The sequence below is a fragment of the Apus apus genome, chromosome 2, assembly GCF_020740795.1.
Source record: "Apus apus isolate bApuApu2 chromosome 2, bApuApu2.pri.cur, whole genome shotgun sequence".
In the NCBI taxonomy this organism is placed as follows: domain Eukaryota; kingdom Metazoa; phylum Chordata; class Aves; order Apodiformes; family Apodidae; genus Apus; species Apus apus.
Genome location: NC_067283.1, coordinates 48922120 through 48945104, shown reverse-complemented (window position 1 = coordinate 48945104; position 22985 = coordinate 48922120). Strand labels below are relative to the sequence as shown.

At 40.0% G+C, this 22985-nt stretch overlaps 1 protein-coding gene across 5 annotated transcripts in view; it reads left to right on the top strand.

Moving 5' to 3' along the window:
• STARD3NL (STARD3 N-terminal like) overlaps positions 1-22985 on the top strand; it is a 48511-nt gene that overhangs the window by 17720 nt on the left and 7806 nt on the right. For 3 of the 5 annotated variants that reach the window (XM_051612841.1, XM_051612842.1, XM_051612840.1), the window contains 3 exons: positions 17961-18260; positions 21041-21118; positions 22840-22917. In XM_051612841.1, coding sequence (XP_051468801.1) covers positions 18036-18260; positions 21041-21118; positions 22840-22917 — 381 coding nt within the window. In that variant the 5' untranslated portion in view covers positions 17961-18035. The remainder of the gene's footprint in view (positions 1-17960; positions 18261-21040; positions 21119-22839; positions 22918-22985) is intronic. The other 2 variants (XM_051612844.1, XM_051612843.1) reach the window with 1 other exon arrangement.

Here is a 22985-nt window from a genome sequence, read left to right as displayed (position 1 = left end):
CTGCATCTTTACTATATATCTTTATATCTTTACTCTGCATCTTTACACTGCTTCTTTTCTCTGCATCTTTACACTGCCATCTGTACACTGCATCTTTACTCTGCATCTTTACACCCTACCTTTACACCTGACTTTTACACCCTACTTTTGCACTCTACATTTTTTATGTACCTACCTTTTTTGACTACCTTTATAGTTTAACTTTTTTGTCCACATTTTTTCTTAGTTTTTCCTCCACCATTTTTTCCAACTTTGTACTCCATGTATTTTGTCTTACTTTTTCTTCCAAGTTTTTTTTTCCTTTAATCTGCATCTTTTCACTGCCATCTTTACGCTGCATCTTTTCGCTGCATCTTTTCGCTGCATCTTTACGCTGCATCTTTACGCTGCATCTTTTCACTGCATCTTTACTCTGCATCTTTACACTGCATCTTTACTCTGCATCTGTACTCTTCATCTTTACACTCCGTCTTTACACTGCATCTTTTCTCTGAATCTTTACGCTGCCTGTTTACGCTGCCTGTTTACACCGCATCTTTACACAGCTTCTTTTCTCTGCATCTTTACACTGCCATCTTTACACTGCCATCTTTACACTGCCATCTTTACACTGCCATCTTTACACTTCCATTTTTACACTGCCATCTTTACGCTGCCATCATTACGCTGCAATCTTTACTCTGCATCTTTACTCTACCATCTTTACACTGCCATCTTTACACTCCGTCTTTACTCTGCATCTTTACTCTGCATCTTTACTCTGCATCTTTACTCTGCATCTTTACTCTGCATCTTTACTCTGCATCTTTACTCTGCATCTTTACTCTGCATCTTTACTCTGCATGTTTATCCCCTGCGTTTACACCCTACCTTTACACTCTACTTTTTTTACGTACCTACCTTTTTTGACTACCTTTATACTTTACCTTTTTTGTCCACATTTTTTCTCAGTTTTTCCTCCACTGTTTTTTCCAGCTTTGTATTCCATGTATTTTGTCTTTTTCTTCCAACTTTTTTTTTCCTTTACTCTGCCACCTTTACACTGCCACCTTTACACTGCCACCTTTACACTGCCACCTTTACACTGCCACCTTTACACTGCCACCTTTACACTGCCACCTTTACACTGCCACCTTTACACTGCCACCTTTACACTGCCATCTTTACACTGCCATCTTTACTGTCAATCTTTACATCCTACCTGTACACCCTACCTTTATACTCTACATTTATATACCTACCTTTTTTGACTACCTTTATAGTTTACCTTTTTTGTCCACATTTTTTTCTCAGTTTTTTCCTCCACCGTTTTTTCCAACTTTGTACTCCATGTATTTTGTCTTACTTTTTCTTCCAACATTTTTTTTTCCTTCACTCTGCATCTTTTCACTGCCATCTTTACACTGCCATCTTTACGCTGCCTGTTTACACTGCATCTTTACACTGCATCTTTACACTGCATCTTTACACTGCATCTTTACACTGCATCTTTACTCTGCATCTTTACTCTGCATCTTTACTCTGCATCTTTACTCTGCATCTTTACTCTGCATCTTTACTCTGCATCTTTACTCTGCATCTTTACTCTGCATCTTTACTCTGCATCTTTACTCTGCATCTTTACTCTGCATCTTTACTCTGCATCTTTACTCTGCATCTTTACTATGTATCTTTACATCTTTACTCTGCATCTTTACACTGCTTGTTTTCTCTGCCTGTTTACACTGCCTGTTTACACTGCATCTTTACACTGCATCTTTACACTGCATCTTTACAGCCTACCTTTACACGCTACCTTTAGTCTACATTTTTTATGTACCTACCTTTTTTGAGTACTTTTATACTTTACCTTTTTTGTCTACATTTTTTCTCAGTTTTTCCTCCACCGTTTTTTCCAACTTTGTAATCCATGTATTTTGTCTTCCTTTTTCTTCCAACTTTTTTTTTCCTCTACGCTGCATCTTTACTCTGTATCTTTACTCTGCATCTTTACACTGCCATCTTAATACTGCCATCTTAATACTGCCATCTTAATACTGCCATCTTTACACTGCCATCTTTACTCTGCATCTTTACACTGCCTGTTTACGCTACCTGCTTACGCTGCCTGTTTACACTGCATCTTTACTCTGCATCTTTACTCTGCATCTTTACAGCCTACCATTACACCCGACTTTTACACCCTACCTTTGCACTCTACATTTTTTATGTACCTATCTTTTTTGACTACCTTTATACTTTCCCTTTTTTGTCCACATTTTTTCTCAGTTTTTCCTCCACTGTTTTTTCCAACTTTGTACTCCATGTATCTTGTCTTTTTCTTTTTTTTTCTTTCTTTTTTTTTCTGCCTTTACTCTGCATCTTTACTCTGTATCTTTATACTCCATCTTTACATCTTTACACTGCCATCTTTACACTGCCATCTTTACACTGCCATCTTTACACTGCCATCTTTACACTGCCTGTTTACACTGCCTGTTTACACTGCATCTTTACACTGCATCTTTACACTGCATCTTTACACTGCCATCTTTACACTGCCATCTTTACACTGCCATCTTTACACTGCCATCTTTACACTGCCATCTTTACACTGCCATCTTTACAGTGCCATCTTTACACTGCCATCTTTACACTGCCATCTTTACACTGCCATCTTTACACTGCCATCTTTATAGTGCCTGTTTACACTGCCTCTTTACACTGCCTCTTTACACTGCCATCTTTACACTGCCATCTTTAGTCTGCCATCTTTAGTCTGCCATCTTTAGTCTGCCATCTTTAGTCTGCCATCTTTACACTGCCATCTTTACACTGCCATCTTTACACTGCCATCTTTACACTGCATCTTTGCTCTGCATCTTTACACCCTACCTTTAGACCCTACCTTTACAGTCTGCCTTTACAGTCTACATCTTTTATGTACCTACCTTTTTTGACTACCTTTATGTTACCTTTTTTGTCTACATTTTTTCTCTGTTTTTCCTCCACCGTTTTTTCCAACTTTGTACTCCATGTATTTTGTCTTACTTTTTCTTCCAACTTTTTTTTCTGCCTTTACTCTGCATCTTTACTCTGCATCTTTACACTGCTTCTTTTCTCTGCATCTTTACACTGCCATCTTTACACTGCCGTCTTTACACTGCAGTCTTTACTCTGCATCTATACTCTGCCTTCTTTACTCTGCATCTTTACTGTACATCTTTACACCCTACCTTTACACTCTACATTTATATACCTACCTTTTTGGACTACCTGTATACTTTACCTTTTTTTGTCTACATTTTTTCTCTGTTTTTCCTCCACCGTTTTTTCCAACTTTGTAATCCATGTATTTTGTCTTCCTTTTTCTTCCAACTTTTTTTTTCCTCTACGCTGCATCTTTACACTGCCATCTTTACACTGCCATCTTTACACTGCCATCTTTACACTGCCATCTTTACACTGCCATCTTTACACTGCCATCTTTACACTGCCATCTTTACACTGCCATCTTTACACTGCCATCTTTACACTATTTTTACACTGCCATCTTTACGCTGCCTGTTTACGCTGCCTGTTTACACTGCCTGTTTACACTGCCTGTTTACACTGCCTGTTTACACTGCCATCTTTACACTGCCATCTTTACACTGCCATCTTTACACTGCCATCTTTACACTGCCATCTTTACACTGCCATCTTTACACTGCCATCTTTACACTGCCATCTTTACACTGCCATCTTTACACTATTTTTACACTGCCATCTTTACACTGCCATCTTAATACTGTCATCTTTACGCTGCCTGTTTACACTGCCATCTTTACACTGCCATCTTTACTCTGCATCTTTACACTGCCTGTTTACGCTACCTGCTTACGCTGCCTGTTTACACCGCATCTTTACTCTGCATCTTTACACTGCCTGTTTACGCTACCTGCTTACGCTGCCTGTTTACACCGCATCTTTACTCTGCATCTTTAAACTGCATCTTTACACTCCGTCTTTACTCTGCATCTTTGCTCTGCATCTTTACTCTGCATCTTTACTCTGCATGTTTATTCCCTGCGTTTACACCCTACCTTTATACCCTACCTTTATACTCTACTTTTTTAATGTACCTACCTTTTTTGACTACCTTTATACTTTACCTTTTTTGTCCACATTTTTTCTCAGTTTTTCCTCCACTGTTTTTTCCAGCTTTGTATTCCATATATTTTGTCTTTTTCTTCCAACTTTTTTTTTCCTTTACTCTGCATCTTTACTCTGCCATCTTTACTCTGCCATCTTTACTCTGCCATCTTTACTCTGCCATCTTTACTCTGCCATCTTTACTCTGCCATCTTTACTCTGCCATCTTTACTCTGCCATCTTTACTCTGCCATCTTTACTCTGCCATCTTTACTCTGCCATCTTTACACTGCCATCTTTACTGTCCATCTTTACACCCTACCTGTACACCCTACCTTTACACTCTACATTTATATACCTACCTTTCTTGACTACCTTTATAGTTTACCTTTTTTGTCCACATTTTTTTCTCAGTTTTTTCCTCCACCGTTTTTTCCAACTTTTTACTTCATTTATTTTGTCTTACTTTTTCTTCCAACGTTTTTTTTTCCTTGACTCTGCGTCTTTTCACTGCCATCTTTTCACTGCCATCTTTACGCTGCCTGTTTACACTGCATCTTTACACTGCATCTTTACACTGCATCTTTACTCTGCATCTTTACTCTGCATCTTTACTATGTATCTTTACATCTTTACTCTGCATCTTTACACTGCTTGTTTTCTCTGCCTCTTTACACTGCCTCTTTACACTGCCTCTTTACACTGCCTCTTTACTCTGCATCTTTACTCTGCATCTTTACTCTGCATCTTTACTCTGCATCTTTACTCTGCATCTTTACTCTGCATCTTTACTCTGCATCTTTACTCTGCATCTTTACTCTGCATCTTTACTCTGCATCTTTACTCTGCATCTTTACTCTGCATCTTTACTCTGCATCTTTACAGCCTACCTTTACACGCTACCTTTATAGTCTACATTTTTTATGTACCTACCTTTTTTGAGTACTTTTATACTTTACCTTTTTTGTCTACATTTTTTCTCAGTTTTTCCTCCACTGTTTTTTCCAACTTTGTAATCCATGTATTTTGTCTTCCTTTTTCTTCCAACTTTTTTTTTCCTCTACGCTGCATCTTTACTCTGCATCTTTACACTGCCATCTTAATACTGCCATCTTTACACTGCCATCTTTACACTACCATCTTTACTCTGCATCTTTACACTGCCTGTTTACGCTACCTGCTTACGCTGCCTGTTTACACTGCATCTTTACTCTGCATCTTTACTCTGCATCTTTACAGCCTACCATTACACCCGACTTTTACACCCTACCTTTGCACTCTACATTTTTTATGTACCTATCTTTTTTGACTACCTTTATACTTTACCTTTTTTGTCCACATTTTTTCTCAGTTTTTCCTCCACTGTTTTTTCCAACTTTGTACTCCATGTATCTTGTCTTTTTCTTTCTTTTTTTTTCTTTCTTTTTCTTTCTGCCTTTACTCTGCATCTTTACTCTGCATCTTTACACTGCATCTTTACACTGCATCTTTACACTGCCTGTTTACACTGCCTGTTTACACTGCCTGTTTACACTGCCTATTTACACTGCCATCTTTACACTGCCATCTTTACACTGCCATCTTTACACTGTCATCTTTCCCATCTTTACTCTGCATCTTTACAGTGCCATCTTTACAGTGCCATCTTTACAGTGCCATCTTTACACTGCCATCTTTACTCTGCCATCTTTACTCTGCCATCTTTACTCTGCCATCTTTACACTGCCATCTTTACTGTCCATCTTTACACCCTACCTGTACACCCTACCTTTACACTCTACATTTATATACCTACCTTTCTTGACTACCTTTATAGTTTACCTTTTTTGTCCACATTTTTTTCTCAGTTTTTTCCTCCACCGTTTTTTCCAACTTTTTACTTCATTTATTTTGTCTTACTTTTTCTTCCAACGTTTTTTTTTCCTTGACTCTGCATCTTTTCACTGCCATCTTTTCACTGCCATCTTTATGCTGCCTGTTTACACTGCATCTTTACACTGCATCTTTACACTGCATCTTTACTCTGCATCTTTACTCTGCATCTTTACTCTGCATCTTTACTATGTATCTTTACATCTTTACTCTGCATCTTTACACTGCTTGTTTTCTCTGCCTCTTTACACTGCCTCTTTACACTGCCTCTTTACACTGCCTCTTTACACTGCCTCTTTACTCTGCCTCTTTACTCTGCCTCTTTACTCTGCATCTTTACTCTGCATCTTTACGCTGCATCTTTACGCTGCATCTTTACGCTGCATCTTTACGCTGCATCTTTACGCTGCATCTTTACGCTGCATCTTTACGCTGCATCTTTACGCTGCATCTTTACTCTGCATCTTTACTCTGCATCTTTACTCTGCATCTTTACAGCCTACCTTTACAGCCTACCTTTACAGTCTACATTTTTTATGTACTTACCTTTTTTGAGTACTTTTATACTTTACCTTTTTTGTCTACATTTTTTCTCAGTTTTTCCTCCACTGTTTTTTCCAGCTTTGTAATCCATGTATTTTGTCTTCCTTTTTCTTCCAACTTTTTTTTTCCTCTACGCTGCATCTTTACTCTGCATCTTTACACTGCCATCTTTACACTACCATCTTTACTCTGCATCTTTACACTGCCTGTTTACGCTACCTGCTTACGCTGCCTGTTTACACTGCATCTTTACTCTGCATCTTTACTCTGCATCTTTACAGCCTACCATTACACCCGACTTTTACATCCTACCTTTGCACTCTACATTTTTTATGTACCTATCTTTTTTGACTACCTTTATACTTTCCCTTTTTTGTCCACATTTTTTCTCAGTTTTTCCTCCACTGTTTTTTCCAACTTTGTACTCCATGTATCTTGTCTTTTTCTTTCTTTTTTTTTCTTTCTTTTTCTTTCTGCCTTTACTCTGCATCTTTACTCTGCATCTTTACACTCCGTCTTTACACTCCGTCTTTACACTGCATCTTTACACTGCATCTTTACACTGCCTGTTTACACTGCCTATTTACACTGCCATCTTTACACTGCCATCTTTACACTGCCATCTTTACACTGCCATCTTTACACTGTCATCTTTCCCATCTTTACTCTGCATCTTTACAGTGCCATCTTTACAGTGCCATCTTTACAGTGCCATCTTTACAGTGCCTGTTTACACTGCCTGTTTACACTGCCTGTTTACACTGCCATCTTTACACTGCCATCTTTACACTGCCATCTTTACACTGCCATCTTTACTCTGCCATCTTTACACTGCCATCTTTACACTGTCATCTTTCCCATCTTTACTTTGCATCTTTACACTGCCATCTTTACAGTGCCATCTTTACAGTGCCTGTTTACACTGCCTGTTTACACTGCCATCTTTACACTGCCATCTTTACACTGCCATCTTTACACTGCCATCTTTACACTGCCATCTTTACACTGCCATCTTTACTCTGCCATCTTTACTCTGCCATCTTTACTCTGCCATCTTTACTCTGCCATCTTTACTCTGCCATCTTTACACTGCCATCTTTACACTGCCATCTTTACACTGTCATCTTTACACTGCATCTTTACACTGCCTGTTTACACTGGATGTTTACACTGCATCTTTATACTGCCATCTTTACACTGCATCTTTATACTGCCATCTTTACACTGCATCTTTATACTACCATCTTTACACTGCAATCTTTACTCTGCATCTTTACTCTGCATCTTTACACTCCGTCTTTACACTGCATCTTTTCTCTGAATCTTTACAGTGCCGTCTTTACGCTGCCTGTTTACGCTGCCTGTTTACACTGCATCTTTACACTGCATCTTTACACTCTACCTTTACATTCTACTTTTGCACTCTACATTTTTTATGTACCTACCGTTTTTGACTACCTTTATACTTTACCTTTTTTGTCCACATTGTTTCTCAGTTTTTCTTCCACCGTTTTTTCCAACTTTGTACTCCAAGTATTTTGTCTTACTTTTTCTTCCAACTTTTTTTTCTGCCTTTACTCTGCATATTTACACTGCTTCTTTTCTCTGCATCTTTACACTGCCATCTTTACACTGCCATCTTTACACTGCCATCTTTACACTGCCACCATTACACTGCAATCTTTACTCTGCATCTTTACACTGCCATCTTTACACTGCCATCTTTACGCGGCCATCTTTACTCTGCATCTTTACGCTGCCATCTTTACTCTGCATCTTTACGCTGCCATCTTTACTCTGCATCTTTACGCTGCCATCTTTAGTCTGCATCTTTACACTGCCATCTTTACACTGCCATCTTTACTCTGCATCTTTACACTGCCATCTTTACACTGCCATCTTTACTCTGCATCTTTACACTGCCATCTTTACGCTGCCATCTTTACTGTGCCATCTTTACACTGCCTGTTTACACTGCCTGTTTACACTCTACCTTTACACTCTACCTTTACACCCAACCTTTACACCGTACCTTTGCACTCTAGCTTTACACTTTACATTTTTTATGTACCTACCTTTTTTGACTACCTTTTTACCTTTTTTGTCTACCTTTTTTCTCATTTTTTCCTCCACCCTTTTTTCCCACTTTGTACTCTACGTATTTTCTCTTGCTTTTTCTTCCAACTTTTTTTTCTGCCTTTACTCTGCATCTTTACTCTGCAACTTTATACTCCGTCTATACACTGCCGTCTTTACACTGCCACACTGCCATCTTTACACTGCCATCTTTACACTGCATCTTTAGACTACATCTTTACACTGCATCTTTGCACTCTACCTTTGCACTCTGCCTTTGCACTCTGCATTTTTTATGTACCTACCTTTTTTAACTACCTGTATACTTTACCTTTTTTGCCTACATTTTTTCTCATTTTTTCCTCCACCATTTGTTCCAATTTTGTATGCCATGTATTTTGTCTTACTTCCAACTTTTTTTTTCCTTTACTCTGTATCTTTACTCTGTATCTTTACTCTGCATCTTTACTCTGCATCTTTACACTCTGCCTTTACACTCTACCTTTAGAAATCTACATTTACACACTACCTTTACACTCTACGTTTGCCCTCTACCTATATACTCTGCATTTTTTATGTACCTACCTTTTTTGACTACCTTTATACTTTCTCTTTTTTTGTCTACATTTTTTCTCAGTTTTTCCTCCACCTCTTTTTCCAACTTTGTACTTTATGTATTTTGCCTTACTTTTTCTTCCAACTTTTTTTTCTGCCTTGTCATTGCATCTTTAGTCTGCATCTTTAGTCTGCATCTTTACACTCTACCTTTACACTCTACCTTTACACTCTGCCTTTGCACTCTGCCTTTGCACTCTACATTTTTTATGTACCTACCTTTTTTACTACCTTTATATTTTACCTTTTTTGTCTACATTTTTTCTCAGTTTTTCCTCCACCGTTTATTCCAACTTTGTACTCCATTTACTTTGTCTTACTGTTTCTTCCAACTTTTTTTTCTGCCTTTACACTGCATTTTTACTCTGCATTTTTACTCTGCATCTTTTTTTCGAAGCTTACACTCTGCCTTTACACTCTACCTTTTTTGTTTGTCTTTTGTCTCTGCATTTCATTCTAACTGTATTCTCCACCTTTTGTGTCTACCTTTAGGCTCTGCCTTTACACTCTTTATGCTTTGCGTTACACTGTCTTTACCATTCCCCTTTACACTTTCCCTTTATACTCCGCCTTTTTGGTCTCGCTTTATACTCCACCTTGTTTGTCTACCAGCCGCTTTTGTCTTCCTACCTTTTTTTTCTACTTTTTTTCCTAATTTTATACTCTGCTGTTTTTTTTGTCTACCTTTATACTCTTCTTGTCTCTTTTGTCTAGCAACCTTTTTTATCTGCCTACCTTTTTTGACTACCTTTATACTTTGTCTTTTTTGTCTACCTTTTTTTTCTAACTTTATACTTCACCTTTATTACAGAATTTTACATTCAGCTTTTGCACTCTACGTTAGCTCTCTTACGTTACACTCCACCTTCATAATCTACCTTTTTTTCTACATTTGTCTATTTTTTATGTCTTTTCATAGTTCAAATCTGTATTACTGTATGTGATTCCTTTTGACTCTAATGATAGTTTTTGAAGTCCTGACTTTGGACTTGATTTATCTCTGCTTGGGTCTATTAGGCCTGTGTTGAGCCACTGTAGGGACATTATTGTAGTCTATTGGCCTCTTAGGGCTCTGTTTGTACTCTCTTTGACTCTAAATCCTATTTAACTGTATTTGACTCCATTTGGGCTCTATTTGGTACTCTCCAGATTCTCTTTTTGGACTCTTTTTGGCTGTATTTTGAGTCTTCCTTGTCTCCTTCCTGGCCTCCTCTCCTCCTGCCTTGCCTCCTCCTTCCTTGACTCTGTTTGAACTCTCCCTGACTTTATTCTGCTTCATTTGACTCTACACTGACTTCTCCTTGCTGGGCATTCTTAGGGCTGTTTTTTGCATGTATTTTATTATCTTGGACCCTATTTCTCTCTCAATAGATTTTTGGACTCTCTTTAGAGTCCCTTTGGAGTCCAGTAAGACTCCCATTGGAGTCCGTTTGGACTCCATTTGAACTGACTTTGAGTCAAGTTCGTTCTGGCTCTTTAGTGTGGCTCTTTAGTCTAGCTTATTTCTTCTGCCTTTTTCCTTCTCTCTGGCTCTTTAGTATACCATTTTGTTCTGCCTTTTTTTGTTCTGCCTTTATACTCTAGCTTTATACTCTACTTTTTTGTCTACTTTTTTTGAACTGTACTTTGAGCGTTCCTGGTCTCCTTCCTGGGTGCCTTCTCCTACCTGTCCTCCTCCTTCCTGGCCTCTACCCAACTCTGCTTTATTTTATGTTACTCTCTGTCTTTCTCAGGGTGCTCTCTTCCATCTCCTTTGACTAGACTTGTACTCTATTTTTTCTCTTTTACTCTATATTTTTTCTGTTCTTTTCTTCCTCTATTTGAAATCTGTTTAGATAGAATTTTAGTCTTTTGGATAGTATTTGTCTCTTTTTGGAATCTTTTTTGACTCTACTTTGGCTGTTCCTGGCCTCCTCCTGCGTGCCCTGACAAGGGACACTGCTCAGTGCTACAGAGGATGAGAAGCAACCCCTGTGGGTCACCCTTGAGGTTGGATTCCATTTGGAGTCCAGATAGGTTTCATTTGGAGTTCATTTGGATTTCAAGTGAACTCTCTTTGAGTCAAATTCAGTCTACTTTTGTGGGTTTTTTTTAAATCTGCTTTTTAGTCTGGCTGTGTATTCTGGCTTTGCAGTCTGGATTTTTATTCTGGCTTTTTAGTCTGCTGTTTATCTGGCTTTTTGGCCAGCATTTTAGTCTGCTTTCTCGTCTGTTTTTTTGTCTGGATTTTAATTCTGGCTTTAAAATCTGAACTCTGGTCTGGCCTTTAGACTGCTATCTAATCTGGCTTTTTAGATTACTTTTTAGTCTGGCCTTTTGTTCTGCATTTTGCCTGGCTTTCAGTCAGGCTTTTTAGTCTGCTTTCAGTCAGGCTTTTTGGTCAGCTTTTTAGTCTGCTTTTTGGTCAGCTTTTTGTTCTGCTTTTTTACTCTGCTTATTAGTCTCCTTTTTTTGGTCTTTGCCTATTTCAAATCCTGGTTACTGGATTTGACTGGTTTTGACTCTAATGACAATTTCTGAACTCTAGAGAATTTGTTTGGAACTTGATTTATCTCTACTTGGCTCTGTAAGGCCTTTCTTGAGCTTCTATATTGATATTATTGTAGCCTGTAGGCCTGTACTGGGCTCCTCTTTGACTCTACTTGACTGTATTTTTCTCTAGACCCTATTTAACTTAATTTGACTTCTCTTCTGTATTTGGACTCCTCTGGAGTGTTTTTTTTCTCCTGTTGCATATTTTTTTTTACTGTACTTGGATTCTCCTCTGTCTCCTCTCACTACCTGACTTTTCTCATTTCTTGCCTCTCTTTGGACTCTACGTCACTGTTTAACTGCATTTTATTCTGTACTCTCCTTCTCTCTGTCTCAATGCTCTCTGGCATTTCCTTTAGCTCCAGCTGCACTCTAATTTGTCTCTCTTTTACTCTGTTTTTTCATTACTTCTTTGTGTATTTGTGTATTTGTCTCCTTTTTGATTCTTTTATAACTCTACTTTGGCTGTTCTGGCCTCCTTCTGCAATGCCCTCTTCCTCTAGTCTCTCCTCCTATTTTACTCCCTACTTGCTTTGTATCTCTCCAAGCTCTTTCTCGAGCTCTCTGGGTACTCTTGGGCTGCATTTGAACTCTGTGTATTTCCATTTTATACTATTTTTAGCTCTAGTTGGGCGTTGTTTTGCTCTATTTGGACTCTGTTTAGCTCTGTTTGGTCCTGGGGAAATGGAGCCAAGGGAATAGCAGAGCTCACTCCTCCTAGAAAAATGCACTGGGCAAGAGAGCTCTAGAGAGCCAGGGCATGAGTGGTGCCTTTGAGGTGCAAGGGCAGCAGGTAAGAACCAAGCTGAAGGGGCCCAGAGGAGCTCTGACAAAGGGAGCTGCTCAATGCTATGGAGGACAAGAAGCAACCCCGGGGACGCACCCTTGGCTCTTTAGTCTAGCTTTTTGTTCTGCCTTTTATAATCTACTGTTTTTTTCTACTTCCTTTTCAATTGTACTTTGAGTCTTCCTGGTTTCTTTCCTGGGTGCCACCTCCTACCTGTCCTCCTTCCTGGCCTCTACACAACTTCTGCTTTAATTTATGTTACTTTATAATCTCTTTGTCTTTCTCTGGGTGCTCTCTGCCATTTCCAGCTGTATTCTTATTTAGTATCGCTTTTACTCTTTTTTCTGTTCTTTTCTTCCTCTAGTTGAAATCTGTTTAGATACAATTTTAGTCTTTTGGATGGTATTTGTCTCTTTTTGGAATCTTTTTTGACTCTACTTTGGCTGTTCCTGGCCTCCTTCTCCTGCGTGCCCTGACAAGGGGCGCTGCTCAGTGCTACAGAGGATGAGAAGCAACCCCTGGGGGCCACCCTTGGGGCCCACCCTGGGAGTCTAAGAAAGCTTCCTCCCCCAAAATGTGGGGCACGAGGGCCACCTTCGTGGAGCAGCAGCAGCAGGCACCTGGCCAAAAGGGCCCAAAGAAGCCCTGGCAAGGGGCCATGCTCAGTGCTGCAGAGGAAGGCAAAAAACCCCCGGGGACACTTACTAGCCCACTGTGGGGGGAAAAAAGCCTTCCTCCCCCCAGCTGCAGGGCACGAGGGGCCATCTTCGTGGTGCATGAGCAGCAGGCAGTGACCTGCCACAGTGGGCCAGAGGAGACTTGCCAAGGGGTCAAGCTCAATGCTGCAGAGGAAGGCAAAAAACCCCCGGGGACCAGGGCCAATCTGCTCCGGGGGAAAATTCCTTCCTGACCCCAGCAGAGCTGGCGATCGGCTGCTCCCTGAGCATGTGAGCAAGACCTGCCTCCTCCTCCCAAGGGCTGGTCACGCCTCCCAGGAGACACCCAAGCCCTATTCTCCCTCAACTGGAAGCAAGCCAGGTGCTTCCAAGAATGGGCAAATGTCCCCAACCTGATTGACCTTGGGGATAAGAATCTTTCTTACAGTTGATGCCAATCACTCCACAGGGGAAGAGGATGGTGAGCTCTGCAGGACTCCTCAAAAAAACATACCCTTGGTCTTCACAGCTGTCCAGCTAAAAAAAAACCTGATAGCTTTAGGCACCTCCATGTGTTAGGGCTCTCATCTCCAGCAGCCTTGTCCAGCCTCTGGTCTCTCTCCCTCGCCCCCTTGCAAGTAATTTGCCCAGCTCCTCCAGGGCTTCCTCTGGGATGTGTCTGGGCTGCCCCCCAGGCCAGCTCTGGCACCAGAGCACAGGAGGATGCCTCCTCTTATGCTGTCCCGGGGCATTGTGACTGCTGCGTTGCTGGGGGTGACATTGTGACATGGGGGTGACACAGTCTGCCCTGCACAGCCCCACCCACTGCCCCTTGCCCAGCACGCTTGGGAGGGAGGCCTGTGGGGTGCTGGCCCCAAGGCAGTCCCTGTGCCAGGGAGGCCCAGGGGGCTTGTCCCTGCCCTTGGTGGCCATGCAGTGGGCACAGCTACTGGGCATCCCTGGTGCCTCCTCTGTACCAGCTCCCAAGGACGAACCCGGTTCTGTTACTCTTCTCTGGCCATGCCAGAAACCAACCCTGCAGCCCAGGGACCACCCCTAATAGCCAACAATTAACCAACAACCTTGTAGCACACACTTGGTGATTAATCACTTTGCAAAACTGGTGCAATGAGTGCAGAAAGCTGCCAGACTGTCTGTTCCGTTCAAGAATCTCAACATTCTGATGCAAGCTCAGTGTGATGAGACGGACCATGGTTCCTTGGTGTTTTTCTTTAACAATTTCTTGGCTTTCCTTTTTTAAATACGGCTGTTGACGACCTGCTCTGGGGCTTCTCTCTCATCCCAAATGTTTTCCTATGCACACCAGTCCCACAGGAGGCACTTCAGTGTGGTGGTTTTCAGTACAAAGCAAGTGCTGTTCACAGCCCTCGGGTGCAGCGGTTCTGCTCACACCCTCAGGTTCAGATGGCCTCAAGTTCATCGTAGCGCTGGAGACACCTGACCAAACACATGCCACATATGTCTTCCTTCTCTACAGCCCTTTGACAGCCATGTTTTGGGCAGCTGCTGTAGGAATAAAGGAGGAAGCTGTAAAGATGTGTTGTGCTTGGCCACCCTTGCCTGGTGCTTTTGGCTGGCTGGGACACGACCTGCCGCCCAGGCAATAGCCAGCATTTCCTTCTGCTCTGAAAATGTCCTGCAGGGAGGGAGATTTCATGTGCAAGTAACATGTCTGACATCATGCAAGCGCTGCTCTAATAAAGACAATATCAGAACCAATATTTGAAGTGCAGTAATGCTTTGCTTCCTGTATTTATGCTTCCTGTGGCTTAGGGTTTGCACTTGCCCATTTAGCAAGTCTAGGCTGGGTGGCTCATGTGATGGGAGGGGCAGCAGGTGCACGGGAACATGTCCTGCCTTGCTGGTTCTGGACTTCTCCCTCTGATTATTTCTTCTGATGCTTCTCATGGGGACCATCTCTCCTTTTCATGCACATCTCCAAGTGAGACTGTTGGAACAGACAATCCTAAGGACAATATTGTTCCGGCAGTGCGATCTAGCTCAAGGTGGAAAGTAAATGGAAAGGAGTTGGGCACATTCAGTGTCCAAATTCAGCAGCTCAGTTAAGAACACTTTTCTTGGAAAGGAAAGAACAGGGTCATAAATGTGACTGTTGATTTCCACTGGCTAGAGATGATTTTGCACTCAATCTGTCCACTTCAGCAGGAGTGAGCCTGAAAGGTCAAATCCACCCAAAGCCTCCTTCCCTCCATGGGGCACCCAGAAGCACAGAGTTATTGGGTGGTTCTCATGGGGCTGTCAGGCACTGAGTGAGCAAAGTCCAGGGGTGCTCTGTCAGGCTGGCCATGTCAGAAGAAATGCTGATGTTTGGGAACCTTTCAATTTGGATTTGATGCCCCATGTCCTTTCTACAAACGCGTAGAACAGTCTGAGAAGTTGCAGGCAAAGGTGGTTCTTTGTCATCCTATTTTTTTTTTTTCCTTCTTTATTTGGAGTGTGATCGACTGCTTTCTGGGCTACCACTCATGGTAGTTTCATAGTTCCATTTTCCTCATCTCACTATTTTTTCTGTCTTGCTTTGAAACTCTGCAGAGTGCCCAGTGTACACACCAGTAAAGAAGCCCCATCCTTTGACAGGACAGGGTGTGTAGGAAGAGGCATTATCTGTCATTAGCTCAACTGGTGTAGTGAAAAGGGTACCAAACTTGAGGCAAGAGCCCCTGTTTAAGCCCACAAAAAAAGCAGTATCTTTGAAAACTGAATACCAGCTGAGAGTATTTATTCAGAGTTCAATCCTTCTGAAAAGTGTTGTTGTCAATGATTTAAGAAAATCTTCTTAGTATTGCTGTTGCAGACTCATCTATTTGCTATCCTGAGAAAGTTCATCTGTAAGTCAGATAACTGGTCAGCAAATAAACACACTTTTTTTCTGTAGGGTGGAAACTCAGCTGAGTAAACATCTATTTACCAATTAGGAGCGTAACATGGTTGCTGATCTCCTCTACTGTTGTTGTTTGGCAGCCTGCAGCTACCTAGGGTTAGGATGCACCATAACCACAGAAACCTAAAGGATACTCCCAGTTAGTGTGTCTCCTTTCATTTAGGATTTGCCTCCTCTTCTGCAAGTGTAAAGCTAAATGACATTTCTGAGCAGTGCCATCACCTTTTGTGTACAGAGCCATGTGGGCTTCACTTTGAGATCTTTTAAGAAATTACTCATTTTTTCTGGCCCTATTCTGTTCAAAATTAAGGTCTTTTTCAGTCAAGGCTTCCTGGAGACGTGATGCCCTGTGTCTGTCTGTTCAAGAGACATTTGAACATCACCCTTAATGCCATGTTTTAACTTTTGATCTGCCCTTAAACAGTCAGGCAGTTGGACTAACTGATTGTTGTGGGTCTCTTCCAATGGAGCTGAACTGTTCCATTCCGTGCCATACCATTCCATTCTATAGAATTGTGAGTCTGATTCTCCTAGTGAAATTAATGGCAGTTAGTACTATTTCTGTTTGGGGAAGAGAGGACAGAATAAATGGCAGTTCTTTAGTACTTTTACTTACTTTTCAGAATGTTCTTTTCCTCAAAGAAGCAATGTGAATCTTTGGGTATGGCCTGGTAGTTACTAGAGGATGAGATAACCATGTTTATGCTCATCTTTTCTGTGCACTGTACTGAAATATGTATTTGCATAGTGAATAATTCTATGCTTTGTTTTGAGGAGGCAGATAATGTGGATATTATCAAAGAAATGGATAAACGTGATTTGTAGAAAAAGATTTAGTGGCTGCTGTTTGAAACAGAGGAATAGATGTAATTGCAAAACAGCTTCTGACTGAAAATGTCTGTCAACATGGGATAGTCAGAGAGAAGCAGGTTCACTGGCATTCTTAATGTGGAGTAAGTCTATGTTGGTGTTTCGACAGGCATTCCACAGCTTGACTGATGTGACTTGTATTGCAGGATGTATATCTTAATCTTCTAAGTATTTTGCATAAAATTAAATTTTCTCTGCATTTGCTTGAAATTAGTCAACTCTTAGTCAACTCGTTTTAGAAGCTTTAATTGGAAAAAGTTTCTTGTGGAGTAATAACATGGTGAATTGTGTGTCAAACTGCTCCAGTTTCATAAGAAATGTCACTTAAACATTTTTTTAAAAAGCCTTCTAGTCAGAAGAGACTGAGGGTAATTGCACCACCTTGAACCGCTGGGTTGCATAGTTTTTTCATTGCTCTGTCTGGCAGTGTAAGTTGTCACAGCAGCTGAATTTTTCTCTAGAGCAAATAGCAGTGCATTTGCTTTATAGAATAATTACTGCAGTATTCAGGGTTTTTAATGAACTTCTAATCTTGTGGTGGTTGTGCTAGCCCTGGATGTGCTAGTAGCAAATGCTGCCATTTTTCAGGAATTGTATGTGGAAATTCCTGTAAGTTGGCTTGATAACATTGAAATCAGTAACCTGAAAGATGCACAGCATCATGCTTTTATTTCATTCCCATGGGATGATTTCTTAAGGACATGGAGAATGGAGCCTTCTAAATCTAGACAGTGCTCCCTTATTCCCACCAGTCTAATTGAATATTATTCTTCTTGCTTCTCAAATCCTCTGAGAGATGGATGAGATGGAGAGAACCTAGATATATTATATTGTAGAAACAATTTTTAAAGCCTGCTTGCCAAATTCTCGTAGTTGTCAGTTTAGCAAGGAGAGAACTGACATGGTAAAATGAAATTATCCACTGAAATTCAGGGGGTTTGGTGACTAATGTGTTTTTGGTTTGTTTGTTTAGAAAATCTTCCTATATGGATCAGCCTTCTAGTAATGGTGAGACTGGAAGAAGAAGACCACTCTAAGCAAGCCCAGGATGAATCGAGTGCCAGGTGATGCAGAGAATGCTCACAGTAGCAGTGTGGAATCCTGTCCTTCCTTACGGGATGTCCACTCCATCAACCCAGCACAGCTGATGACAAGGATTGAGTCATACGAAGGCAGAGAGAAGAAGGGCATCTCAGATGTCAGAAGGACTTTCTGTTTGTTTGTTACATTTGATCTCTTATTCATTACCTTGTTGTGGATAATAGAACTAAACGTGAGTTGTCTTTTCAGTACGCTTTTCCTTGATTAATTAATGTATTCACTGCAGGAGTGGTGAAGAAGTTGCTCTGTTTCATCCTGAGTTATATGCTATTTGTATCTATTGAAATTAAAGCAGCTTCTTGCTGTGAAGCTTTCATGAACATAGTATCTTTCAACTGTACATGGTTTTAAGCATTAGGATACCTGGTTTATCATCTTCTTATCATTAAACCTTTTGATGTTCCTGTAATCTATAAACCATGCTGAGGAAACCATTGAAAATCCAGTGAACTTTGCAGGCAGCAAGGAAGCAAAAGTCTCACTGTATGGCTTTGAATTTGGCAAGAAGTTTGAATTTGAACAGGATTTGAGAGTTCGGATTCTGAGTAACTCAAAGTTAGTGATATTTAACTGAGGTGCCAGTCATTGGAAAGACTTTAGTGGCCAAAAGCTTTCTTATTCTGTGATGTGTTTTCTTTGAAACAAATTTAATATGCTCTACATTGTGTATGTCAGTATGCATTTAAACAGGTCAAACTCCCACAGTTGCCACTGTCTAACTCCCAACATTTGTCTTTGGGAAAACTAGGCAGTTCTGAATTTTCCAGAATGCAATAGGGTAGCTGATTTGTTATTATTTCCTAAGTAGCATCCTAGTCCTTGAGCTAGGTTCTAAGATACAATCTAAAGTATGCAGTTAAGAAAGGACACACAGGAAAAATGGGAAGAATCCCTTTTCTAGACAAGAAAGCTCATGAGTAAATGTGTTTTGTCTGCATTCCTGCACAAGAAAAATAACCTGTGTTACTGATCCTGAAATTTCAGGAGCTGACCACTCAGGTAGTTCATTGATAAAGTGAAAAATACACTTTCTGATTTAATTTGAGAAAGTAGACTTTGCTTACCTGAATGCTGCAATTTTGGGACTAAATACCTGTTGTTTCTCTAGGTGTAATGACTGTTGTATCTAGTGCATAAAATGAGCTTGTCTCAGAAAAGCAACATATGCAGCATTCGGATGCATTTCAGTATTTAGGCCAGTTTCTCAACAGCCTGAGAGGAGCAGAGTCTGGGTTTGTGCTTCTTGTTGGGGATTCAGAGTACAGATTTTCCTATTGGCATTCTCAGGATATTTCAGACTGCATAGAAAATGCTACCAGCTCATGGTGTTTAATTTTGAAGTCTGCAGTATTGAGGGGCTTCAAGACGAGTTTTCTTTGTGAAAAGTTATGTTTTAAGGAATGTGTATTATGAACTGGAGTCCTGCACTGTCAAATGTCAGCAAGAATGAAAAATGTTTGGTCTTCAGAAATCGTAATATAGAAGCCATCCTTTGATACCTGGGGTCAGACATATAGTAAGTTTTTTTTGTTCTCTTTTTAAGTTAAGTTTTGGTCATTGGCAAGTCAAATAGCGCTGTGTTAGGACTGCCTGTCACTTGGTACCTAAGTAATGGGATTACAGAGTTCCTGTAAGTATTGTTTTCCCATTGTCTCCATTATCCAGTGTGTTTAGGCATAATTTGTGTTGAAACATTAGAGGAAGAAGCTGCATAACAGTTTGAGCAAACTGTAAATCAAGGCTGCCATGGTTCTCTGTTCATCCTTATGTTAACATGGTGCTCATGCAACCCTGCAGTGAACAGCTTGATGGTGGGGGAAACTGTTCTTCCTTATTTATATTGGAAACAGATGATCACACCTGATGCTGTAGTGCATCCAAGGGGAAACTTTATTTAGAAAGTTATCTGTCAGATAGCCAGGAAGAGAGGGAGAGGAGAAGAAATAGAAAGAATTTGATGTTGGACTGAATAGTCTTGGACAAACACTGTCCACCAGTAGAGTTGTGAAACATTTGGAAGTGTCTAAACTGTATTGCTTTGAGGTGGTGAGCATATGTTGTTGTTGTGCTTTGGTACCTCCTGTCTTTAAAAGAATGACAGTAGTCAAACTCAGTATTAAAGCCTTTTGTTGGTGTTTTTTTTCCCCAGTGCTTTACATAACTATTTCATGCAATTCCTAATTATTGAATTTAATATTAAAAACAATAGGATATGGACACTAAGGTTTTTTGCTCCCAACTAAGACACATACTTCTGTCACTCTCTGACCCAATGCATCCTAAATGAGTTGCTTACTAATCCAGTCAGAACAGAAAAGTTATGACTCCTTTCACTGGAAGGAAGCCCAGTGGCTAAAGAAGATGTAATTTTGCATCCCCTCAAGGAAATTAAGGAATTAAACTCGGGTGTTAGTTAATTGTGGGAAAATGGTCAAATACTTGCAGCTTCTATTTTTTTTACAGTGTGGAGTTTTTTTTGTTAATCTCTCTTAGTATGGTAGCTGGTAAGGAAAAGATTTGGAGTATGAATTCAGTTTTCCATTTGCTAACATGTGACTAACTAGAGCTAGTTTCTGGGTGGCTTTTTGATCAGCTGATATGATCCTCCTTATGAGACTTAAAATGCTCTCTGAATTTGTGTAACAGACCTTCTTTTTAATAATTTCTTGTTCCCTTAACAACATGTTTGCTTTTATTTTGTGACAGTCAGAAACATAGCTTGCATAGAGGCCAGGTGATAATCCTAAATTACACTTTGAAAATTATATATAATAATCAAACACAAACAAGAGCACTCTTGAAATTGACATTCTTAGCATATATGTCCCCTGTACTTAGTTTGATGATCTTTTTGTACATCAGTGGGGAATTATTAATTTCACCCTTCAGATTTGTGTGTATTTTGCCTTCAGTAACTTCTGTTCTAAAGCTATGTGTGTTGTTTCTTTGTAGGTAAAGGGAGGCATTGAGACTACCTTAGAGAAGGAAGTCCTACAATATGACTACTCTTCTTCATATTTTGATATATTTGTAAGTGGTCTTTTGAAAAAAAAAAACAAACAAAAGCAAACCTGAAAGAAATAAAGAGAAAAAGCAGTAAAAGTATAGTTATCCCACATTTGTCCTTCCACAGATGTTCCCTAGTTTGAGTCTTATGAAAGGGTTGATTTTTTCTTGGTAATTTAAACCCAAAGGGCTTGTGCCAAATTTCACCTGCCTACAGGTTGCCCAGTCCTACTTTGGCAGCAGGCTTGTGGAGCCTGTGGGTAATGATGCTTAGGCACACTTGAATTGAAACTTCTGCTTTGGGGGGCAGAGAAGAAGTGATTAGAAATTCAGTCAAGAATGTGAGTCTGATGTAGCATAAAGAGAATTCATTAAGGACAAGACCAATAGTCCTCCAGCTGTAAATTCATTTTGTTTAAACCAACCTTTTTGTCCTGCCACAGAAAATAAGTCAGTTGCAGTGGGGGGACATTTGTTTGCAGTTTGGCCTGTGTAGCTCATTTTTCTTTTCAGATTTCTGTGTTCTAACTCAAACAGGGATTTTTAACATCATATTAAAAACAGAATACATGAAGTATGAATCTACTATGCATAAGCAACTTAGGCACATGGGGGGAGCTCTCTACTCCATTAGCAAATTTCTTTATTATTTCTTTATTCCATTAGCAAATGTCTTTCAGTATCTCTGTAGCTGCAATGTATTTTGCACTGTATGAATCAAGCTAATGATTTCTTAAGTAAAAGCTGTTTCTTTAGAGTTCTTCTAAAGGGCCCCATGGTTTTGCAAGATCATTAATTCTACCAGATCTTGTTTGCCTGGCAGAGGTGAATTGGTATGGTATCAGTCATTTTATATTGATGACTATATCCAGAATCTCTCTTTGAAACCAGTGTAAAAACCTGTCCTTACTTCTGCGTTGGACCATTTGCTGTGAAATGGAATGAGATACCAGATACAAAAATTCCATAAGTTAGTGAACTCTGTTGTTCTGTCTCATCACTATTTTGCTGACTGTACTTGATTTCTCTTTATTTTTTCGATCTGAACACATATTTTAAAGCAAGTTGGAGGCAGTCTAATATCAAAGAATAAACAGGCAAAATGAGGGTTATGGTCCCCAGTTCAGAAATCTCATCTGTCTGCTATTGATTCAATTGTCTGGCCTAGAAATACCATAATTTACCTTTCTTTACTGCAAGATATTTGGGATGTCTTGCTATTGCAGGCATCTCCATGAAGAATAATTGAATGTGGCAACATAAATATTTCAGTAAATACTAAAAATCTAGTAAGTTTAAAATTGCTTTTAAAAATTCTTCCAATTTTCTGATTGCATTTGTGAAGTCTTTACAGTTTTTAATTATATTCTTGCACAGTAGCACACCACCAAGATCAGTGAGATACTCAAGGTATTTGCTAGGTTTAATTGCTTAGGTTCCAGTCAAGTAAAATTATCATGAACATGCTTTGTGTAGCTTTGTTATGTTTCTAACTTAATTGTGGAATTGCACATGCTTGCATGTTTGACCCTTTGTAGGGATGTGAGTGGTACCCTTTTCTTTACAAATAGGAAATTACGTTCTATTTCTAAGCACACGTTCAAATTTGTTTCTCCAGAACAGAACTTTTGATTATCCTGTTTTAAGTTGCTTTGTAAGCAGTTAGTATTTTCAGTGAGCTGAGAATCTTGTGGTTCTTATGTCTTCTGAATTAACCAACACGTATTTTTTTCCTTTCTCTATAGCTACTGGCAGTCTTTCGATTTAAGGTGTTAATACTTGCATATGCAATGTGCAGACTGCGCCATTGGTGGGCAATAGCTGTGAGTAGTAGTCAAGCATAATGGAGTTTTAACTAGAATGGATCCAACAGACAAAATTTTAGATGCCT